The sequence below is a fragment of the Cupressus sempervirens genome, chromosome 1 (assembly GCF_028749045.1).
Source record: "Cupressus sempervirens isolate cs-2001-9-10 chromosome 1, ASM2874904v1, whole genome shotgun sequence".
Taxonomy (NCBI): domain Eukaryota; kingdom Viridiplantae; phylum Streptophyta; class Pinopsida; order Cupressales; family Cupressaceae; genus Cupressus; species Cupressus sempervirens.
Window position 1 is genome coordinate 762333605 of NC_143118.1, and position 25704 is coordinate 762359308.

The 25704-nt window shown below is 38.0% G+C and overlaps 1 protein-coding gene across 1 annotated transcript in view; it reads left to right on the plus strand.

Moving 5' to 3' along the window:
• The first annotated feature begins 277 nt into the window (after positions 1–277).
• Positions 278–25704, plus strand: part of LOC149580130 (COP9 signalosome complex subunit 6a-like) — a 74130-nt gene continuing 48703 nt past the window's right edge. The window contains exon 1 of the mRNA XM_089789647.1: positions 278–777. Within this exon, the coding sequence (XP_089645773.1) occupies positions 534–777 (244 nt within the window). The 5' untranslated portion in view covers positions 278–533. The remainder of the gene's footprint in view (positions 778–25704) is intronic.

Below are 25704 nucleotides of genomic sequence, written 5' to 3' on the forward strand. Positions count from 1 at the left end.
TAAAATTACTTAGACTACAACAACATATGAAAATACAAATATTAAACTAAAATTTAGCTAAGAATTACAAGAAATCTATTATACACCATTATAATCTCATTCCTTAACATACCAAGCACAACAAAACTTAATTTTCCATTAATTTTATTAAAACTATTTATAATTATTAATTTATTCCCAAATTTGTATAAAAGAGATTTCCAATAGAAAACTGCGAATGATGGAATATTTTCTTTTTTTCACCCTATTTAATCCATAAAGCATACTTTTGTGAAATGATTTCCCTACGATTCTGAACTTCCTATCGTCACTTCCACAAACTCGCAACTACCGCAACGGAAGGAACTCCCAGAAGATCTTTTGTATACCAGTTTTTCTCTTTCCGTGCTGCGTATTCAAAATTCTTGAATCCTTATAATCCTTCAATTGTTCACTTAATCCCTTTTAGGCCGCAGTTCAATCCTCTCCGACCTCGTCTTTACTGCTTTTTTGAACTCTGCATATTTGAAACATTCGGGCTATTGGATAAAAACATGTCTTCAAGCAGCGGGCTGACCTTCAAGCTGCATCCGCTAGTTATAGTGAACATCTCAGACCACCACACGAGGATGAAGGCGCAGAGCGCAGCGCAGGGCGGGAGTGTGTCCAGGGTGTTCGGTTGCGTCATCGGCGTCCAGAGGGGTCGTACGGTCGAAATATTTAACAGCTTCGAGCTCATGTACGAAGCCAGGACGCACTCTCTCAACAGGGACTTCCTCAACAAGAAAACCGAGCAATGTATGTGCCCATTTCTCTTTGCTTTTTGCGTATAAACGTTATTGCAATTTGCTTCCGAAATCTATTAGTTAGGTTTATTTCTAATTCTCTTTGCTTTTCATGTAAAACTGATTTTGCAATTGCTTTTCTTGTGTATAATAGTGATCATTATTTTTTATTTATTTTTAAATTTAATTATATGGCATCTGAAAGCTGGCTGGCACCCGTTTATTTTTTCTCTTGAAGTCCACTGGTGTATGAGAAATTAGACCCTTGCCAAACCCTAGCGTTTCAGGCATATAAACCTGTTTTCTTTTTTGTTAAATTGATAAAGTCCATTCGTGGGTAGGTGTCGGCTTAGTAGATACGATGCCATTACCAAGGGGTACCTCTTCTCCGAAATTCACTCATTTAAGCAACGCCTAGCAAGTTCAATGCACCTTAGGCCCTGCTTTAACACTAGGGTACGTGTGCTGATTGCGTGTCCCATACGCTGTTGTGGTCGTGGACGTTATTAAAATCTTTCGTTTCATTGCATACTTGTAGGGTTTTTTCACCGGTGAAACATTTTTTCTTACTCCTGAGTTTTTTTGGAGACCTAAACTTCGATGTTTTAATCACACGGGCTCATCATATTTTATGTGACCAATGCATTGTTTCATTATAACTAAATATTTGGACTTTGGAAACCGTAAGTGTCTGCGGCGTATCAAAATTGGAAGATTTAAAAAAATTCTTTCTAAACAAATTTAGTAAATTCCCCTCGTGAATGCCAAATATCAACACTCAAAACATCTTCCGATTTAAACTAGGCCTCTGCAATTAGTTTTTGTTATCACTTGACCTCATTCCATTTTTTGGGATTATGCAAACCGATTTAATAGATTTCAAACCCCACTAATTGCTTCAAAATAGTAAGTTTTTTTTAAAAATATATAAATATTGGTAAATTCTCTTATGGTAGATATACTATTATTTCCCTGATTTTAACATTTAAGCATATCTCGATGGCATTTAATAGCAGGGATTTGCAAAGAAAATCCAAATGCCTTAACTCATGAGCCAATCTTGTTGAAAAATAATAGAACATCATCAATTTGGACCATAGTTTCACGTGATATTTATTTTTTCTTTTTACGGCAGGTCCTAGTAGAAATGTTTAACAGCTCTGAGTTAAATTACAAATTAATCATTCTTTCAGCTGCAAATTTCCCAACAAAAATAATGAAGAATTATATAGAAAAATCCTTCTTTCTTTCATTTTAGAACTTGTATTTCTCTGATTCTCTCAAGCAAGAATCAACTGAAATATTCATGAAATTGCAGAGAAACTCTAGCTTTACACTATGTTACTGTTTCTGGTATGGATCCTGGTTTGTGCTTCTTGATCTGAAAAAAAACTCAGGCTAGAATCATCTGTACAGAAAAACTATACAGTACATATTTATATGCTCTTTAATACGTGAGTTAAGTTTAGAATACCACGTAGTATTTTTTTAACATAATCAGCGAAACCACCATAGAATCTTGTGTCATTTAAAAAACTTAATAAAATTAAATATTTATTGTTCAAACTTTAACATCAAGTTGAATATTAGAAATTAATATGAAGACCAGCAATCAATTTCCAGCTTCATAAGAATTTTCTAAATCATTGACACTAGCATCATTACTGACATTAGATGATATAGGAACCTTTGAAGGACCACAAGCAGTGCCACTGCCATTTGCACTAAAAATATGCACACATTTGGACCCAAGTGTAACATGTTGGAAAGTGGAATCATCTAAGTCAAGTTTGCTCTGGTCCTTATTCCACACCATTGTGGGGTTATGGGGCAGTGCCCCTAGCAGGTATGAGGGCAGCCTGCTTGGTGTTTTCTCTCTTTCATTATTTTTGAAGAGGCAAAGTAAAAGGCATAATTATTTTTCCAAAAGGGGAAAAAAGAGTTAGAATCATGGATGGATTGACCCCATGCTTGCCTGGGTTCGCCTAGATGATATAAGTAGCCAAATCGGGTACGAGTCTGTGGGGGTACGGCAGGATTTTTTTTAGGGGGTTGGGTGCATTTTGGGTAATTTATAATATATAAACTAATATGTGTGTGCAACTAAAAAACAAAGTTTAAAATGCCACATACCAATACATGTATATGGCAGGTTGTTATTGTTATGGTAAATTGATGTTGTTGTAGTTGTATTAAATAGAGGAGATGAAAACTCCTTGTATAGATTTACAAAGACGATGTTTCTAAAAGAAACAATTGTGAACTGAAGTTGAACTTAGAAACTACCTAATAAATTCAAGGCTAACTAAGATGACCATTAAAGAAGTATTATAATATTCTAATACCCTCCCTTAATGGTCATTGTCTAAATGCCGTTTTTTGGTCACAAATTTTTCAAAACATTTTGTTGCTGCTAAGACCCTCGCTGGATCTGCAAAATGTTAATAACAAAGAAGCCAAAATCCATTAAAAAACAAACAAAGAAGGGTGTCCCCTTCTTCATAATGCTTTGCAACAAGAGACAAGGACTTGCCACTGACTGTGCTACTCAGATAAGTTTGCCATTAACCCTCCTAGAATCAGCAAAACATTTGACAAAAAAAAAATTCACAAAATATCCAACTTGATGTTGGATAATGGAATTGCTCTTCCCTGTAGACAGACACAACCATCAAGAACGACTAGCATGATTTTGAGCAAAAATCTGTAAACCCTCCAAGCTTTGTAGGTGAGCATGATGCTCTAAAACAAACTGCAAAAAGCGACAATTTTTGAGGAGAAAAATCGACAAAAACTCAATACAATATTTGAAGCGAAAAATATCAAAACCCAGCATGATTCTTGAGGTGAAAAATCAACCAAAACCAATTAGAACCTGAGACACGGATAATAGAATAAAAAATTCGTATTTAGGTAAAATGGTAAAACCCAACAGATAATTTTGAGAAAAAAGTTATAAACCCACAAAGGAATCCCACAAAACTTTGCAAATTATAGAATCAAAATTTTTTTCGAGGGAAAAATTATGAAAACGCATCATTTTTTTAAAGGGAGGCAAAACACTAGACTTTGCATGGTAAACCAACACATAAAAGCAACCCTAAAAAATCAGAGTTTTGCTGCAGCCAAGAAATGGCGGGATCAAAACCCTTGACCAGGCTTGCAATTTCCAGCAAAAATCCTTGAAGATGAACCACAAAAGTTTCTTTAAATACCTCTAATGATTTTTATTGCTAAAAATTGAAAAGTAGATTTCTAGAAAAAATTCCAGATAGGAAGAGACTCAAATTTTCCTTGAAAAATCTGCCAACTTTTATGAAATCCCATTGACTTGCTCTGATACCATGTTATGGTAAGTCGATGTTGTTGTAGTTGTATTAATCAGAGAAGATGACAGCTCTTTGTATAGATTTACAAAAATGATGTTTCTAAAAGAAACAATTGTGAACTAAAGATGAAAATTGAATCTACTTATAAACTAAAGACTGACTAAGATGGCCATTAAAGAAACATTATAGTTATATCTCAAATTTCAGATTTTGAAAGATAACATACTAATATAAATTCAGTTTTAGATATCAAAAAGATTGAATTAGAGTCTCATGATATATGGTCATTGTTTAACATAGAAATAATACTAGGAATCAATTCACTAATCAGAACCATATGGGTCATCGATATCATCAATATCAACATTGTGATCAACATTGACTCTAGATGATTGAACCCCATTGTTACTTGCACTAAAAGCATGCTGGCTACTTTACTCCTTAGTTGTTACAGATTGTGCAGCAATAGAACGATCCAATTCACTATGCTTTGGATCTACACCCCACAACTTTGTTGCCTTCCTTGTAACCATCATTTTTGTGAGTAAGAAGGTGCAAGTTGGAATGCACGTAGACTAAATCCTCAGCTTTGCTTGATATCAACTGACTGCGCTTTAGTGAATGGATGAAGGAGTATGTGCTCCAATTCATTCAGCTGAAGAAGAACTAGCAACCTATTGAAGCAAAGACAGATGTCATTAGAGTCTTTAAAATTTTGTTAAATCAAATGACAAATAGTAAATTTTAAATGACAACCAGATTTAGAGAGGGGATAAAAGTTCATAAACTTGTGATAAAATTGATTGTGAGAAGTTGGAGGCATGGTGATTTTTGGCCATTCAAATACCAGCTAGAGTGAGCATCCTTCCTATACTTGTCACAAAGAGCAGCAGGACTATGACCTATGGATGTTGCAAAATCAGGAAATTCACTTGTAACTGATTCTACCATTTCATTATCAAGGAAGAGTTTTGTAACAACTCTCATAAATCCTTCACCTACTTCTGCATCATAATATGGTGGATGGTGTCCCCTTTGTTGGCATTGCAAAAACCTCTTCACTATAATATTTGGGGCTCAATGAGAAGGCAAGAAGATGGAGTGAAGTGGTCATTTTTTTCCATTGCTTAACACAAATTGATTGCACCTCTTTGAAGAATGTTTCTCTAGGTTCGTTGCTCTTTTGCATTTATGATGAATCTCCTATTCTCAATTATGGTGTCTAGTCTATTATAAACCTCCCCCAAGCATGGGTTATCCATGTCAGTAAAGTAAATCATACCTAAGACGGGCTTTGTGAATCTAAGAAGGTATTTCGCACGATTGCACCAAGTGTCATCCAAAATCCTTTGGTTGACATTTGTTGCTCTTTGAGTACCGGACTGCTTCCATATATTCCATGCTTGGCTGATGAACATGCTAGAAAGTGCCTTTCAAACACTAGCAAGTCATCTCAAGACAATTGTATTTGATGCAAATATCATCTCAACAACCTATTTGATTATAGAAAAATAAGTAATTAAAAATAAAGAAGAATATTTATATATATAATATTGTTGAAATAAATTGCTGAAGTAAAATATAAAATTGGATTGTTTGAAATTCACCATCAATAGCTCTAATTGTGAGAATAATCTAAAAATAGCTCGCGAGAGGTGGTGTTTTGTTATGAACATTTGGATCTCTTGAGCTTCATCATCCACCTCCTCTTTAACCAAAGCTATATTAGTACCCAACTTTTGTAGCTTGAGGTTGAGTGAATGTACGTCACAAGGTGTTTGAAAGATATGTGAGAATTGTGTCTCAACTACCATACCAACTGTTCTATGGTTCTTTGCATTGTGTCTTACAACTTGGACAACATTTTGAGGACCTATTTTAGCAATAAATTGTGCATCCTTCACCCGACCCTCACAATTGACAATTTTTAGAAACATTGCCCCTTTAAAGCACATTGTAATCACATTAATTAAGGGTCTATTTTTTGCATCTTTCCACCCATCAAAAGTAATAGACATACCCGTTTCTTTCCATGGGGCCTTAATGGCAGCTAACAAAGTTTCTGTATGTTTGACCTCCTTTGTCAGTAAAGTGGTACATATCTTCTCATAACTTGGGCTTGTGTACCCCTTCTTGTAGCTTCGTTTATTCTACAACTTTATTTATTTTACATACCATGTCTTGCCAGTAGGGTGATCGAAAAACATTGAATGATAAACCGTTTGCATAGAGGCACCTAGCAATTGCTCGGACAACAATATCTCTAGCATCATTACTAAATGCTCTCTCTAATGGTCCTTTTGCTCTCTTCGGAATACTAGCTCATCTTCATTTCTCCTCATATATTGATGGCTTTCTATTACAATGTCAGGAGCAGCACTATGAGATGATGAAGCATGTGGCCTTCGTGTGCTCTTTCCTTTATTTAGTGGATGCTCCAGTCTACTTCGGTCCCTTGCATCTGCTTCCTCTTGCTCCTTAATATATGCTGCTACTTGAGAAGCTGTATAGGTGCATTTTTTTCCCAGGACCAAATTTGATCCCCTTTCGAGGAAAAACCCACAAATGCTCTGTTACTCGGCTGTAGGAACTAGTATACTGTGTGTTGCACCCGAGGCATATCCAAATACATATTCCCACGTGGAATATGCTCTAATATTTGTTCATTGCTCCATAATGGTGATGTTGGGGTGCTAGTGAATCAAGAAGTGTCGGATGAATTAGAGCCAATTGCCATGATAAATTTCAATTTGTTTAACACCCTGCATTTTATACATTAATGAATTAAGATTAAGTAATTATTAGTCATATTTAATAAATTTATTGATATTAAATATTATATATGCATTTTATAACAAGGTTGGAAGATTTACGGTAGAGAAACAAATTAGATTAGTGATTTAGCCTCAACTAGTGTAATTTATCAATTTAAAATAATATATTAATATTTATTATTTGAAATTTATAATAAAATTAAAAGATATAAATAAACTAATAATTTATTATCAATACATATATCAGTATTACAAATACTATTACCAGTACAAATTTACAAAGATTGAAAATAGATTTTTATAAACAAAACAAATCATATTATTATAATTTATTATAGTTAATATTAAAATTTAGGGTTTAGTCATTTTATAAATATTATTATCCCTAAATTATACATTTACTGTTTCTGAAAAATATTATAAATAAACAAAAGAAACTTCAACTATAAAATGCCTCTTATTATTTTCCTGCGGCCTCTACAGTCCTGCTATGCTGTCACCAGACTCCTCTACTATGCTGTCACAAGGCATTATGGAAGGTGTATGTTTTGGTTTGGTTGAAGAAAAAATCGTATGCTCTAGTTGCCTCAAACTCCTCTGCTGGCATTAAAGAAAAACTCCGTTGGTCTGCTTGTGTTGGTTTACTGTCCGTTGTCTAGCATGTGCTTGCATTGGTCAAGGCAAAAATCCCAGCCCACACAAACAAAAATCCTGTTGTTTGTCAGCTGCCATGGTTTTTGTAGTGCCAATAGACAAAGCCCAGCATGCATCAAAGATCCTTATGCTAACTTTTAGGTTTTTTTTTTCTGCTTTTCCAAGTCAAACCAGTCAAGAGTCAACATGGAATCACCTTGGAACTGCCACATTACCGGTCAAATCATTTGGAATCGTTTGTGTTTGCATGGATATGATTCATATGTGGAGTCGACGGCAAGAAGGGGGCGATTTGGCTACTTAGCCTGGATCCTGCCCAAGTTCACCCCATGTGAACCCAACCACTCTTTACTGCAACCTGTCTGTATCCCCAGGTGGATTGGACTGGATCATGGACCTGGTTTGAACCAAACCCACATCCAGCTGGTCTGCAGGTAGGTCCTGTAACATGGGCTAAACATGAGCAAAAAGAGCTCGGTATTATAAGTCCTCTGGATACTGCAAACAAGAAGAAGCAGCCCTACCAAAATAAAGGATTTCCCAATCAATGGCATGATGGCATAGGATCTCTGTCAGTCTCATCCTTCACTGTTTCCTGGATCCAAGTAGGCTCCAGAAAAGTCTGCTGAGTGACTGGAGTGACATTCGTCAGGGACAAGAAGGGCTTTGTGAACTGGATGGAGATGTATATTGGCTCCTTATTATCATCACCCAAAGATTACCAATATAAAGTGCCAAATCCTCTCAGAAACAGACCATATCATCCCGCTGTTTGGAATTGAATGGGAGAAGTTTTGAGCCTGTCCATCTCAATCACTCATTGGCAACTGCCCACACAATTCTGCTCCTCCATCTCCTTCTCAGAGCTTTCAAAAATAAGAAAATTTTCGCAATGGGTGAAACAAACTAGTAATTCAGTCTTTCAGCACAGTATCCTGCATACAAACAGCAACATTTTTACAGAATTCTCAGCAATTAATCCTGTAGTTCTCAGTACACAAGTATAACAAAGATCTTAACCCTCTAAAACTTTCTTCACCATTTCTGTTGTTTTTGCATCATAAGGCAGAATGTTCATTGCAGTCTTCTATTAGAAGTTTCATCAGTATTGGTTGAATCTCTTGTTGCTTCCATTCCTGCGTTAAAACAATGCCTACTAACAGAGAAGGAAAAGTGAAACCCGGGATTCCAATAGCTATCCTGTGGCACAAAATTTGAAAGGGAGTTTGCAGTAAAGTGCACAGTGCATAAGCTAATCCTAAACCAGGGATAAAGCTTTGTGCTACTTACATATGGGATAAAATGATGAAGAAATAGGCAGTGGCAAAAATGTAACTATTAACAATTCACCATTGGCAACTTAATCAAAAGATCTTTTTTTGATCAGTAACAGTGTGAATATATTAAAATAAAAGGAGTTTTACATATTTACCATGAGCTCATAAAAGACTTAATCAGATACATTTGCACCATCTATACCCTGCTTTCTCTAGAGGAGCTTAGAGCTCTAACATGTACCTAGCGCCCCTTGTTTCTAATTATAAACATACAAGTCTCGATGTTTCCTTAGGAAGCGATCGTAAAGAACAAAACATTCTATTCTAGCTAAAAGAAAGCTAAATAAAGCTAAAATAGATAACTACAAACTAACTAATATTAGAAACATTCTAATATTTACAATAGATTACAAATAGATAACCATTAACTAATAGTAGAAGCTTCTCTATTATCGTAATACCCTCCCTTAATGTTTAATCTATCCACAACACCAAGCTCTCCTCTGAATTTAACAACCTTATCAGGACCAAGAGACTTGGTAAGAATGTCTACAATCCTCTTCCCGAGCAAGCTGAGAGAGATAATGCACATTTAAGTTCCCATACCGCTGATTCCAAAGTGTGCTAACGAAAGACCGCCGAGCAGCCATAGCTAAGTCCCAAGATTCCCCATAATCAGTAAGTCAGAAAAGACCATGATCCTCAAGACCCATTGCAACAATAGACTGAGTTGCTCTATCAACGATGATACACTAATGTGAACTGAATGTGACATCCAACTGGGGAGAATGTCGCAGCAATTGACTGACTGAGAGTAGATTTAGTTCCATCCCTGGAACGTATTACACATTGAGGAAAATGAGATTCCTCCAAGCAGACTGAACCTAAATGTTGCCTTTGCTGACAATGGTGTACTCTTTCTTCGCCACCAAAATTAACATAATCTGAATGAGGCTGGTGGTCACTGAACAACCTTTGCGGTGGGTGAAATGACGAGAGGCACCTGAATCAATGTACTAGGCAAACAATTGCACATGATCTGCAGGTCTTTTAGCCATGAAGGCGTAAAAGGTAGATTCCGTTTGCTTAGTGTGCTCAACACTGTTCGCTTTGGGCTGCGGAGCTGATTGCTTAGATTGGGCAGCTAAGTGTTTCTGACTTTCAACCTTCATGTGACTAAACTTGTGGCAATAGTTGCATTGAATGTTCTTCCGGGAGCATTATGAATTTGGCGTAGAGGATTTCTACTGAAAAGACTGTTGAGACTTGCTTTTATCCTTTTGAAAGGATTTAGCGGCTTGCATTGAGGAGGTGGAGTTGGAACTGCTACCGAATTGTTGTTTTCATCGATCTTACTGAAGCAAAAGTGTGCGGAGATTTGTGATCTTTAGATCAACACAAAAGACGTGATGTTGAGAGTTTCAATAAAATGCTTGTAGGACTTGGGTAAACTCTAGAGAGTGCTGACCACAATGTCCTCTTCTTCCATCTTGTGACCAATGGTAAGCAACTGATCATGGATTTTCTGAATCCTATTCAAGTGAGCTTGGAGTGATGTTTGCTCATCCATGATAATAGAAAATAGTGTGTTCTTTAAGAAGAAAGCTTTGCTTTTGTCAGAAGTCTCATGATTTTTTTTGAGATGTGCCCATATCTCCATAGCTGTCTTGGTGGAAGGAAATTGAGAGTGCTGATCATTAGTTACAGAGGATTTGAGAAGCATCACCGCCTCTTGATTATTCGGATCCCATGTATCCTGATCAATTCCAGGGGCAATTGGACGTTGTGTAACACCCAGAACAATCTGATAAGTATTCCGATATTCAAAATTTGCTATTATCCGTTGCTTCCAAATGCCAAAATCAAAGTAACGTGAATCGGAATCGTATCGGAATCGGCACGGCCGAATCGAATCGTGAATCGGGGATGAATCGTCGGTGAATCGGCAAATTTGAAAAAACCCTTTAAATGTAAAGATTTTAACAATTTAAGACTTATTTCATGCACCCTTTATTGAATATAACTTAAAAACACTATAACATCATCAAATAGAATCTAACATACATAAACATGAAACATAAAATCCATCACATACGTAACTATGTTATCATTATGTACTAAAATGTAAATTGTATGCTAGCTGAAGTAAATAAAAATCAAATGATCATAATGATTCAAATCATAGAATCAGTAAGATGAAATCATGAAGATCTATAAGACATCAAATCATAAATGTATGTATAAATCTAAGATGAAGATCCATCAAATTTTGAAACATATGTCTATCAGTGATTCAATATCACTATCAATATCTATACAGTGTAAACAAAATATAAAAACAAGGCTCCAGCTCAAGCCTCTTCATCCTCATCATCATCCTCTAGCTCTGCTGCAGCCTCAACCTCAAAAACAAAGTGAAAAAAACAAGTGTTTTTTTAAAAAATTTCACCTTCCCTTTTTACATGCCGCAGGCGATTCATAGCCGATTTTTTAAGGCGATTTTGGCGATTTTTACATGAATCGCCTGAATCGGTGATTCAAGCGATTCATGGCCCAGAAATCGGCGATATCGATTCACGATTCAAAAAAAATCGCGTAGAATGAATCAGGTCGTGGAATCGCCGATTCAGGTGATTCTCGTTACTATGGCCAAAATTTCGACCATTGAATTTTGAATTGCTCTCCACCAAAATATTAGTGAGAGATGCCATGGCACATTTTTTCAATGAAAAAGCATGAAAATCTATTAAGGCATGTACTTCGAGGCAAACAGTGGAAGACTTAGAAAAATTGAAGGGGTATCCAAAAGAGAGCTCAAAAAACCTAAGAAGAAATATTTTTTTGGTTTTTGGATCCATTGGCTCAAAAATCTAGGCGCTCAAAAAAATCTGATGACAACAACCCAGATGAGCTCTCAAAAACCTACCCAAGAATCTGTGATCAGTAAAAAATTTCTAGCCCAAAAATTAGGGCTTCAAATAGAAACATTTTGGACTGAAAAAAACATTGAACTCAATGGCAAATCTGCAGCAAAAAGCACAGTTTTTGGGCTTGAATCTGTTACTGAGGGTTTTACAAAACCTTTGGCATCACTCCTAGCCCTAGATGTGCAGAAAAAATGGATGAAAATGCTCAAAAAATAGTCTCGTTATTTTCAAGAACCGCTAGAAAAAGCAACATGAATATTTCAGAAAAATAGTTTCAAAAATAAGGTCTGATAATTTCAGAAAAGAAATTATGATTTTCGATTTTTTATAAAGAAGTGGCTCTAATACCATATTATGAAGTATTTGGTAAAATACTTGCTTGGTATTAACAGAGACCAAGAGGTCAATATATACAAAAGAATAAAATGATGAATCCTTAGTAAACAATCGTAAAGAATAGAATGATTCAATTCTAGCTAAAAGAAAGCTAAAGAAGGCTAACAGATAACTACAGACTAACTAATATTAGAAACATTATAATATTTATAGTAAATTACAAATAGATAACCATTGACTAATAACAAAAGCTTATCTGTTATTGTAATATCATTTACATAATAGAGTTTCAAAATGCGCTCTGCATCTTTTTGCATGTTTGCCAGCCACAATGATCTCGTCCAAGTTTTAGCTGCATTACTATTATCGTCGACTTGTTCCTTCCATTCATCCATCTGCTTCAGACATGCCAATCCAACTTGGCTCTTCTGCAAAACCTGCACAAAATACTTTCATCTCCTTCATCCCATCACCATTGGTATTGTGGCAGACACAAGGGGTCCACGTTGGCTTCCAGCGCTTTGTTTCTTCGAAAGGCCCTTACAAATTTTACCATTTTTTTTTTAGGAAGTCTCAAAATTCGCTGAAAACCCTGACCATCCATTCTAAAGATTACAGCGGCACTTCCTGTCATCCCTTTTTCGTCTTCTCCTAGGAACTGGAACAATCAAAACCCTTTCCGCGTGCATTATGGCCACTTCCTATTACATTATTGCTTGCTTAAGCCTCTCCCAAGCTCTGGAAATTTCTGCCCTGGAAGCTGCCTTATCTACCTTACCCCACCAAAGCACAGAGGGCACTAAACCAAATATTCGTGCCTCCTCTTTATCTTCAAAGCACTCTGAAATGTCTGAGCCTATTTTAGGTATAGCCTATTTCAAAATAGTGTCTAGCCCTAGCAGCATATCATCTTTAAGCAAACATTTTACAACCTTCTTCACCATTATAGTAGCTTCACCAATCTCCAGACCCCATGTAATAAACATCGAATTTACATCTAAATTCACCTGCTATTTTCTTTTTCTTTCCTGAAATTGCTTGCCTATAATCTCAAGAGCTGCATCAACAACAGCCCTATCCTTGATTTTTGACAATCCTGTCATTCTTTCCTTACAGACTGGGCCTCTGAGGCCTCTTAGCTGTTTATTGGTGTCCACGGAAATTGTGGCCTCCATTTGAGAATGAAAGTCCTCCATCTTTACTTCATTCTCTTTTTTGAAGGATAAATCCCATTTTGATAAACCATCAGTTTCCATATTACCCGGTCTTGGCACATGACTAATTTTGAATTCCCTGAAGCAATTGAGCTCCTCCATTAGAGCATTGACTTTCCCTTGTAGATTCCAGGCTTGGGCTTCACCTTTCTGCATGTCCCACACAATTATTTGGGAATCATTTTCTATGTGAATTATCTGTGCATTTAAGTCTCTGCCTAACTTGGGAGCCAGTAATGCAGTTTTTGCTTCTGCTATATTATTTGTTCCATTTTTGAGTTTTTGTGCAGTAATGGCATTTGTGTTTCCAAGCCATACTCTCGCATGACCGCTACACTAAATGGACCTGTATTGCTTTTGGCAGCCTCATCAAAATTAAGATTTATCCATCCATAATCAGGCAGCCTCCATTTAACCAAATTCCTATTTCCATCTTGTGGACCCTTTTAGATTGGCTTATTCCCAAACTTAATTTCAATACATTGCCATACCGGCAGAATTACTTTATCCATTATGATATAGGAAATACTCGGGATGAAGTACCCAGTAGCAGCACTCATCACTTCTTTAATTGAAAGGATTAATTCTATTTTTAATCCTTTCCAGGGATTCCTCTTTATCTCGAGTGATCCTTCAGTTCTCTCCTTCCACATCTCCTATATCATAATTGAGAGGCTAATGTGCCTAACTTTAGATAAAACTTTCCTTCCTTGCTTGATAGGCCAGCTAACAAAAACCTCCTTCAATTTATTCTGCAATGACCCTACCCATTCTAGCTTGGACCTCACCATCTCCCAGTGCTCATTGGAAAAACTCCATTGTAGTAAAAATTGATCCATATCCTCCATTGACTCTCTAGATAACACACATTTAGTAGGTCCTATAAAACTGTATTTCTTTCTCCTCTCCCCTGTTAGAATTCTTCGTTGAATCACTACCCATGCAAAGGAGCCAGCTCAGTAGACATTCTTTTCCCTATCATAATCCTATTGGCTAGTCTATGAGATTGATATCATTAGCCATCAATTGATAACCCAACTTCACTGGATATTGCGCACTTTTGGCCGTGCACTTTTGGCCTCAAAGTCTTTGCTTTGAAAAATATTTTGCATTAGGGCAAGTTGCTGATCTGATAACCCCATGTTTTCCAAGCTTCTCCATTGCCATTGCTGGCCAAAAACTGTTAGCTTTAACTCCATGCAGTCACACATTTTATCTCCCCACCTAGTGAACAAATTCTTCAGATCATAATACTCGCTATGTAATGCCCTGCTCGGAAATCCTTGGAACAAGGATTCAATATAAGCCAAGATATATATTTTTTACAAGTATGAATGCACATGACAACATCATACAGGGATCACAAAGATCGCAATGGAAGACTTCACCAACAATCTGGCAACCAGCGAATCTCCAAACGCCACTACAGAATTGACACACACTGTAATGGGCACCCCTGGATGTCCCAAAAAACTAAACCAATTTGCTGAAAGGAATTTTGTCAAACAGTTTGCATTCAACCTCTTATTTCTCCGTTTAACGTTTTAAACCCCTTATAACTCCGGAAATCAAATGTTTATTTGTTTGTTGTGTTTTGTGCATGGAATTGGTATCATACAACATAAACAAGAAAGGAAATACAATAATATGCAAAGTGGAAATGAACTGCTGCTAATAAAATGTTATTTTCAGAATTCATAAAACCAAATACATGGCAGATTTATCAACTCACTAATTACTTCAGCATTATTGACATAATACTCCAGCCCATGCTTTCGAACTTGCTGCTACAGTGCTTTGTCCTTCAATCAGTCCACTACCTTCGTAATATCATTCCCTCAAAGCGGCATAAGTGTCGGAAAAGTAGTGAAGAAGATATGAGCAAAATACCAAATCTGCCTGTAGCTGGAAATGCAACTAAATTGCTTGATAATGAAGCCAATAACAAAGAATTCCAAAGGCCAAACCCCAAGGGAATGACGTCTAGAATGTTACAAGAGAGGATAGACGTCCTCAAATGCCAAGAACGGAGCTGCAACTCACACACCAATTTCTTCTCATATTCAACCTAGCTAATGAAGCCACAAATGCTTCCTTTTATTGTATTTCCAAGGGTCCGCTCAACTCATATGGGCAATGTGGGATAAAAGATGTGTAGTATATAAAACATATATTAAAATACCCCTTATGTCTCCCTTGGGTACACATCCCCATAAAATAAATATTAAAGTAACACTTTAATACTTTACAATTAAATTAGACGTTACTTTAATAAAACTTCAGGCATTAAAATGTATTAGCAATCGGACTCTGAATAATGCGAGTGATAGCTCATCGGAAAGCTCTCACCGAGGAGTATCAAATCCAATCACCAAAATTGACTTGCACTGTGTCCTGCCGACTTACTAAAAGTAGTAAGTATGCTTGAAACTGAGTAAATCAACTTCGTTTTGGCCCAAACTGGAAATGACTAGGCCAAAACACTCCAGGATCCCATTAAACCCTTCGTTAGCCCTCGGGACCATGTAGAACAAGGCTAACGCACACACACTTGGTCAACTGCTAAAATGGGGACATTACAGTCCGTCCCCCTTGAAATTGCTTGTCCTCAAGCAATCTCAGTCCAGCCTGCTGAATAACGTGCTCACTCTCCCATGTAGAATCTTCCTTCGGCAGGTCTCTCCATCTGACCAAATACTCCTTCACTATCCTGTTTCTAAGCTTCCTCTCTCTGGTGTCCAGAATAGCCTTGGGTACTAACACAAGCTTCCCCTCCTCATCCAAAGGGGGTAAATCTGCAGAAGGCACTACATTCTGACCAATGGCTTTCTTAAGCCTAGACACATGAAACACATTGTGCACTTGATTGCCCTCTGGAAGCTCAAGCTCATAGGCGACTTTGCCCACTTTGCGAATCACCCTGTAGGGACCATAAAATCTAGGTTTCAACTTTTCAGCTCTGCTTGTCTTGAGCGATGACTGTCTATATGGTTGTAGCCTCAAGTAAACCATATCCCCTACCTCAAAGCTACGCTCTATTCGGTGCTGATCAGCATACAATTTCTGTTGATTCTGGGCCTGTTGTATATTCTCTTTGAGCACTTTCAGGATGTCCTGACTATCCTGCAATAAGTTTTTGGCTTTGGGCACTCTACTGTCTCCCAAAACTAAATCCATGAAGCTAGGTGCTTCATAACCATAGAGTGCCATGAAAGGAGTCATCTTGATAGACATATGATAAGTGGTGTTATAACAATACTCTCCCATATGCAACCATCTGATCCAAGCCTTTTGTTGTGCAGTTACATAGTTCCTCAAATATCCTTCCACCCATTTATTCACAATCTTTGTTTGCCCATCTGTTTGTGGATGATAACTAGTGCTAGGTGTAAGATCTGTACCACACAACCTAAACAACTCTTGCCAAAAAACACTCATAAACTTACTATCCCGGTTGCTGACAATGAATCTGGGCAGCCCATGTAACCTGAATATCTTTCTAAAGAAAAGATCTGCCGCCTGTGCTGTTGTGTAAGTGGACGGAATAGCAAAGAAGTGAGCAAACTTCGTCAAGCGGTCCACCACCACATAGATGCAATCTCTTCCCTGCACTCGTGGTAAACCAGTGATGAAGTCCATCGAAATACTTTCCCATTTCCTATCAGGAATGGGCAAGGGCTGTAATAAACCTGCAGGAAATGTGTGCTCTCCCTTATTCTGTTGATAAACCACACACTCCCTGACATACCTCTGAACATCATCCTTGAGCCCTTTCCATGAAAACCGCTCTCGGATCTGCCTGTAGCTCTTGAAGACCCTCGGATGTCCAGCTGTGGGTGCATCATGAAATGCCTTCAGTATCGCCTCTCTCAAATGTGATGACGGAATCAAATAAACCCTGTCCTGAACTCTGATCAATCCATCTATCACCTCATAGTGACCATCCTGTATGGTACTTGAAATCAATCCAGAAGCCCAAGCATCTCCGACATACTTTGCTATAATCCAATCTCTCCAATCTCCTGAAATCTCTGCCAGAGCACATAAGTGAGGTCTCTGAGATAAGGCATCAGCCACCACATTTTTCTTACCTTTGACAAACTCTATGTCAAAGTCATAAGCCTGCAATTTAGTCACCCATTTTTGTTGCTGGTCATTAAGATCACGCTGGCTCATGAAGTATTTAATACTGTTGTGATCAGTCTTGATCACAAAACGTCCACCTACCAAATATGATCAAAATTTGGCCAATGCATGCATTATGGCCAACATCTACCGGTCATAGACAGAATAACTCTTCTCAACTCCTCGGAGCTTCCTACTCTCGAATGCAATGGGATGCTTCTCCTGCATCAATACTGCTCCAATCCCATCACCTGATGCATCAGAATGAAGCTCAAAAGGCTTCGTGAAATCCGGTAGAGCTAGAACTGGACATGAAGACATTATCTGCTTGAAATGCTCAAAACACCTCTGTGCTGCCCCTGTCCACACAAAGGCTCCTTTCCTGGTAAGATTTGTCAAGGGTGTAGCAATCTGTGAGAATCCCTTCACAAACCTCCTATAAAAACCACATAAACCAAAGAATCCCTTAAGCTGTGTAAGGTTTGTGGGAGTAGGCCACTCTACAATAGCTCTAATCTTTTCGGGATCAATCCGAACGCCATCTGCACTAATGATATGCCCAAGGTAAAGGAGCTCAGTCATGCCAAACTCACATTTAGATTCCTTGGCATACAATGACTCTCTCTCCAGAATAGATAACACCTCCTCCAGATGATGTAAGTGCTCCTCCTAGGTCTTACTAAAGACCAAGATGTCATCAAAGAAGATCAAGACAAATCTCCTCAGCTGCTTCCTGAATACCTGGTTCATACAACTTTGAAATGTAGCGGGTGCATTGGTTAGACCAAATGGCATAACCATGAACTCAAAGTGGCCATAGTGACATCGGAAGGCTGTTTTCTTAATGTCCTTTGCTCTCATCCTGATCTGATGGTATCCGGATCGCAAATCAATTTTGGTGAAGAAGCATGCCCCATGCAACTCATCAATCAGCTCATCAATCCTAGGAATGGGATACTTGTTTTTAATTGTTTTCTTATTCAGTGCCCTGTAATCGATGCACATGCGCATCATCCCATCCTTCTTCTTTACCAATACTATTGCTGAAGCAAAGGGGCTCTTACTGGGCCTGATATGCCCCATCTCCAACAAATCCTTAATCGCCTTCTCTATCCCATCCTTGTGTTTCTTAGGATGACGATAGGGAGTAATCATAACTGGTTTGGCTCCCTCCTCGAGGTCAATAACATGTTCCATCCCTCTGTCAGGAGGAACCCCATGAGGAATATCGCTAAATACTTTAGCGTGTCTATCAAGTATCTTCTGGATATCTGGTGGATGACTCTTTTCTTGTGGCTCTGGTGAAGTTGGCATAATGCAACACTCTGCCACCCACTCTATGTCATCATGACGAAAAAGTTCTGCATTCTCCTCAAGAACACTACTCTGCAACCTCCATCTGAAAGACCTCTAAGTACCACAGTTCTGCCCTCATGCTGGAATCTCATCTCCAATTTCGCTAGGTTGAGTGTGAACTCCACTAGTGAAGCCATCCATGTCATGCCGAGGATGACATCATAATCTCCCATGTCCACAACATAGAACTCATCCTTCAACTCGTAGCCATCTCCAAACCTGATGTGAAGATTAGATATCTTCCGAGTGCATAATAATTTATCACCGTTAGCCACCATGACTCTAAACCCATCATGCTCCTCTGTCTGTAACCCTCTCCTGGCTACCAACTGTGCATCTATGAAGTTATGTGTAGCCCCAGTGTCAATAAGAGATATCACTTTTTGCCCCTGGATAGTACCCCTAACCTTAAATGTGATTGCCTTTTGGGCCCCTGTCAAGTGTGCCAACGATCTATCATCCTTAGGAATGCTACTCTCCTCTATAGTGTTACCCTCATCTGAATCGGAGTGCTGATCCTCCCCCTCTGACTCTGAATCTTCTGCTGAAAAATACTCCATTTGATTTGCCTTAGCTTTGAGAGAACATTTATGAGATAAGTCCCAAGGCTCTCTACAATGGAAGCACAACTTCTTCTTTCGAAGTTCATTCAAGGTTTCATTGTCTAGTCCTTTTGATCCTTCTTTGGGTTTGCTATACTCTTTCTGAAACGGTTTTTTGTCTTTGTCCTTGCGGTAGGAAGAATCTGTTGAATGGTTTTTTCCTTTATATACGAAAGGGGCTAAATCTCGTGCCTTTTTAGTTGCTTCAGCTAAGGTGAGTGGATCATGTCCCTTCACCCAACCTCGTAATGGATCAACAAGACCATCACAAAATAACACCACCAATCTCCTAGGAGAGATATCAGTAACAAGTACAGACAAGCGCTGAAACTCGGCAATGTAAGCATCCACATAACCTGACTGTTTTAATTGTGCTAGTTCCTTGAAATGTAACTCAGGATCCCTGGTGTCAAATCTCTCAATCAATGTTTCAGTGAATTCCTTATAGGATGTAATCTGATTATGCCCCAAAGTCACCATGCCATGATGCCACCATTCATGTGCAACGCCATCCAAGTGCATAGCCGCATACTTGATAGCCTCCTCAGGCATAGGATTTAGCTGCAAGTATGTATCTACCTTCTGCACCCAAGCTCGTGCATTCATCTTCCCTGAAGCATCATAATAAGGTAAGGAAAGTTTTCCAACTTTCTTTCTCAGCTCAAAGTTTTGATTACTCCCTCCTGCTCTAGGCATGTGTCTCATCCTCAAGTCCATATAATCTCTGAGGGAAATATCCGCCTGAAACTCCGGTCCACTAGCCTCCCAGTTCCTCCTGAACTGATCCTGTAACTCGGTAATCTGCGGTTCGTTTACTGGTTGAACCGGATCTCTGGGTGGGAAGGTGGGTAGAAAAGGTCTGGAGCTCGCAGTTCGCGCTGGGCGTGCAACGTGTCTAAAGTTATCAGCCTCATTCCCATTGTTGCCGTGTCCATTATTACCATTAATGTTATTCTCAGGACCATTGTTGTTGCCTTGGCCTCCATGTTTATTGTTTCCCCCATTGTTATTGTTTTTGTTGTTGGCATCACTTGGATTAATATTGACACCCATCTGTCTAGCCATGAGCTGCAACATCATGTCCATTCACCTATTTTGCTCCTGGTGCATACGCTGCCCCTGCTCTAATGTATCCAGTAATTGTCTGAACATTACGTCCCCCTAATTTGGACCGGCATTCTCGCCTTCGCCTAATCCTGTATTCCTGTCATCTCGATCACCCATATTGTTGTCCTGATCAAAGAATATCTCCTCTGTGTCTGTATGGCTGGATTCAATGTCCCTCTGCACGGATGTACTAGACTGTTTGCTTTGCAAGTCTGAAATCCTATTTTGTCTTGCTCTGGTATCGCAGAAATTATAAGGCCCCTGTCGCATGCTCAAACATAAATGCTTAGCCTGTGTTTTTTTATTTCTGATTTTAGTGTTTTGACATTTCGTCAAACACTTTTCCCTCTATCCGGCTGTTCCAAATTCCTTATAAGACCTTCATAGGATGGCAAGACTTATAGCTTTGATACCACTGTAATGGGCACCCCTGGATGTCCCAAAAAACTAAACCAATTTGTTGAAAGGAATTTTGTCAAATAGTTTGCATTCAACCTCTTATTTCTCCGTTCAATGTTTTAAACCCCTTATAACTCCGGAAATCAAACGTTTATTTGTTTGTTGTGTTTTGTGCATGGAATTGGTATCATACAACATAAACAAGAAAGAAACTACAATAATATGCAAAGTGGAAATGAACTGTTGCTAATAAAATGTTATTTTTAGAATTCATAAAACCAAATACATGGCAGATTTATCAACTCACTAATTACTTCAGCAGTATTGACATAATACTCCAACCCATGCTTTCGAACTTGCTGCTACAGTGCTTTGTCCTTCAATCAGTCCACTACTTTCGTAATATCATTCCCTCAAAGCGGCATAAGCGTCAGAAAAGTAGTGAAGAAGATATGAGCAAAATACCAAATCTGCCTGTAGCTGGAAATGCAACTAAATTGCTTGATAATGAAGCCAATAACAAAGAATTCCAAAGGCCAAACCCCAATGGAATGACGTCTAGAATGTTACAAGAGAGGATAGACGTCCTCAAATGCCAAGAATAGAGCTGCAACTCACACACCAATTTCTTCTCATATTCAACCTGGCTAATGAAGCCACAAATGCTTCTTTTTATTCAATTTCCAAGGGTCTGCTCAACTCATATGGGCAATGTGGGATAAAAGATATGTAGTATATAAAACATATATTAAAATACCCCTTATGTCTCCCTTGGGTACACATCCCCATAAAATAAATATTGAAGTAACACTTTAATATTTTACAATTAAATTAGATGTTACTTTAATAACACTTCAGGCATTAAAATGTATTAGCAATCGGACTCCGAATAATGCAAGTGATAGCTCATCGGAAAGCTCTCACCGAGGAGTATCAAATCCAATCACCAAAATTGACCTGCACTGTGTCCTGCCGACTTACTAAAAATAGTAAGTATACCTGAAACTGAGTAAATCAATTTTGTTTTGGCCCAAACTGGAAATGACTAGGCCAAAACACTCCAGGATCCCATTAAACCCTTCGTTAGCCTTCGGGACCATGTAGAACAAGGCTAACGCACACACACTTGGTCAATTGCTAAAATGGGGACATTACACACACAAACTCAAGAATGAAAACCAAAGACGACATCAGATTACAAAATCTACGATCTGTCCAATCACAAGCAATCCTAAAGGGTACTCAAAAGTCCAAGTTGCATTCTCCAAAGAATAGCGGAGAGCTCCCTTGTTTTTCGCGCAAGAGAATAACAACTGACAGTCTTGTGAGAGGAAGTACCTCTTTGTGCGAGAAAGTACACAGAGCCATGAGAGGAAACACCATCTTGCGCGAGGACATGATTGGCCCAATAGCTAAAACACTCAAACTGGTGTGTGGTTACGTTGGGGACATCACATGGGTTGTGAGAGAAGCCCCTCCATCGCCTTACCCTACATACCCATGCTCATCACATGATGAGTGCTTGTAGGCATGCATATTCCCAACCCAACCCCACATGAACATAAGTCCACCAAAATACAACAGGAAGTTGGGCCTCGCAAGTCACTCGACAAATGCACATGCACAGGCTCGTGTGTGGCGCACCACCATTGCGAAGATCAAACACAAGGGCTAGATGATAACACAACCATAAATAATACTCAACTGAATAACAACTCGGGAGGATGGATGCGACACACATCTTAATAAACTACAAAACCATACATCATGAACTTACTCAACTGGCCTCAATCCTAGAGTATGGGTTCTACACGAATCCTAATGATGCAACAAGACCAAACATCATGAACTCACTCAACCGGCCTCAATCTGGGAGTATGGATTCTACACGAATCCTTCTGTCTACGAAACAATAACAAGGGTCCAAGAGAAACCATAACACCAGGAATAAAATCACTCAACCGAACACAAAGTCGAGAGTACGGATGTGGCACACATCCCAATGCAAACATAAAAGTGCAACAATGGTCTGACTGACATCCAAACGGATGATCCAAGTCCACGACCAAACTCATGCCAAGAAAATAGGGCAACACACAAAATGAGGTAAAACTCCTAAAATTGGAAACATCAAAATTAAAACCTATTTGGTCTTTGGACACAAAAACCCCGAAAATTCAATAAAATTTTGGTTTGGACACCATATACAAAAATAGCTAGCATAACGGCGCGAAACCCCAAATCTCCATCTCGAAAACAAGGAAAATGTTCATACTTGACCAACTGGGCAGAACCAGCAAACAAAAATGGAGGGAAATACTAGTTCTCAGCCTCCTAACAAACGACTAACAAAAACAGAAGCTGAAACGAAGCAGAAACAATAAAATGGAAGAGCCTTACCTCACAACCAAAAAGGCAAAACAAGAATCTGAACCATAAAATAAAAATCTTGTAGAAGTAGCCGAAAATCGTGGCAATCCAAGGTCTCCCCGAGATGGATCCAACGAGACCAATCTCGCAACGATCCCACCCTTGTAGCTCCCAAAACGAACAAAACAGTAAATCCTTATGAAGAGGATTTTGGGTTTTACTCTCAAACTTTTTAATTCCAATGTGAGAAGTGAGGAATTATTATTTTTTCAATACTTATTCACTTTTCGAGTGAATAATCGATTAGGGCAATAACTAGCCAATCTAGTTAAACTCCGAATCAACCCAAACGAAAACAGGCTATTCGTAAATTAGGAATTCATCTATGGCAAAGTTGCCAAAAATTAAATTCAATAAAATGAAAAGTGCGAAAACCCAAAAACATAAAAATTTCTTTAACAACTTTCGTGACAATGTGAAACTCTAAATGCACAAAGACGCTCATTGGTATAATCACATAATACAATTGAGTTTAGATTTAATAATCACCGAAAGGTTTAATTAAACAATTGAAATAAGGATAGGTTGACCATACAAAGACGACATTGGTAAAATAATGAATAACTGAATCACTAACTCCATGTGCCATTGGCAGGGATATAAATCCTGCACACTAAACAACACAATCAAGTGCAATTGCATAAAAGAATATAGCCGAAACAATAAATGCATTAAATAACCAATTTTAACCATTTATTCAATAATACCAAAATAATCTATTTACATCACTCATGTTCGCATATAGCATAATTAAGCAAAAATGAAGTAAATAACCATAGCATTAAATCCATCACATAACGTAAATAGAAATATGTTCAAATGCTGGATAACTAGATATGATCATGAAGCATACTATCATCTCAAAATGGCATCATTATGCAATTATGATCAAGTAAACAACATAGTAGTCTAACATCTATGATATTGAAATCATAGTATAACATCTGACCCTCAGTTCATCTCAAATGTAAAACTTAACATGAGTAACAAGTATCTCTCGGATCAAAATATAACAAGGTAAATATCTGCAACACATAACCAAAGAATCCAACATGGACAATCCATTTCTAATTATTTAAGCATTCAATAATGGTTGATTACACAACATGAAAGGGCACTTAAAACACATAAGCGAACACAATCATAAGCATGACTAACCACTACTACAAAAACCTAGTCCAATGTACCAAGGTAATAGTACACAGTGCAAACTCTGCACACATCTCAGGATAATCACGGAACAACAACATGATACCACATGATCTTGGTAACCACTGACACAAACCTCAGTGAACCATCTAACACATCATAATCTCATAAATCAGCCATAAGCATAATCAAAGCAATTGATACAGTAACATAAATCCAATCATCTCAATGGTGTAGATCACTCATGGTCACAATCATGATCCCTTCTCAAGGAGAGATTAACAAGGTTGCATCCAAAGGGATGACTTACATAAGTCAAATGGGAGAGGCACTACACGCTATTTTCTTTGAGAGCAAGGAATTCATTCATTGAGTCAATCCCAAAGGATGCTAACCGATCATTAATAACATTAGCCTCCCAAACTGTAGCTTCACCCATTAGATAGGTGTCATCCACAAACTACAGATAGGAGAAAGAATCAATTCCATACACCATCTTAACGCCTTTCTAGTGTGCATTGGTTCTCATTTTAGTTATAAGTCTACCAAGCACTTCAGCCAAAATAATAAAGAAAAAGGAAGAAATTATGTTACCTTGCTTGATGCTAGTAGTTGTCTGAAAAATCCTCGAGGACTTCCATTCACTAGAATCGACAGCCTAGGAGTCTTAATATATCCCTCAATCCTTTAAACCCAATCAGCTCAAAACCAAGTTTCTCCAATAGCTTTAATAAAAAATCCATGTTATCATTATCATATTCTTTTTTAATATCTAGCTTAATCATCATTCTATCATCTTTTCTAGAGGAAAGATAGCGCCGATCCCTTAGCACTTGAATGGCAGAAACACTTGTAAGGAGCTCTGTGTCCAAGAGTTTGTGTTCCTCGTTCAGTTGAATACAAAGTATATTTCATAGAAAAAGGTTTACTTTATACTTCATTTGGTAAGATATCCACCACCTGATTCCTTCCCTGTACCAATAGGAAAACACAATCTTTTTGAGGAGCTAGCCAGCTTCTAATCATCCAAAACACTACTGAGCTTCCAATCTGTCCCGAGAATAATGACCTTGGAGTTGCCCTCAACTTTGAGTAATGTAATGTCCCCTCTTTAGTAGTTAAATTAATTTCTTATAAAGTCATTAAATAAATTAAAAATTAAAAGGTGACTTTATATTTAATTAATTTAATTAATTATTGTATTACAATGGAGAAGCTTCTAGAGTGTGTTTAATTTTCTAGAAGCACAGTTAATTATTGT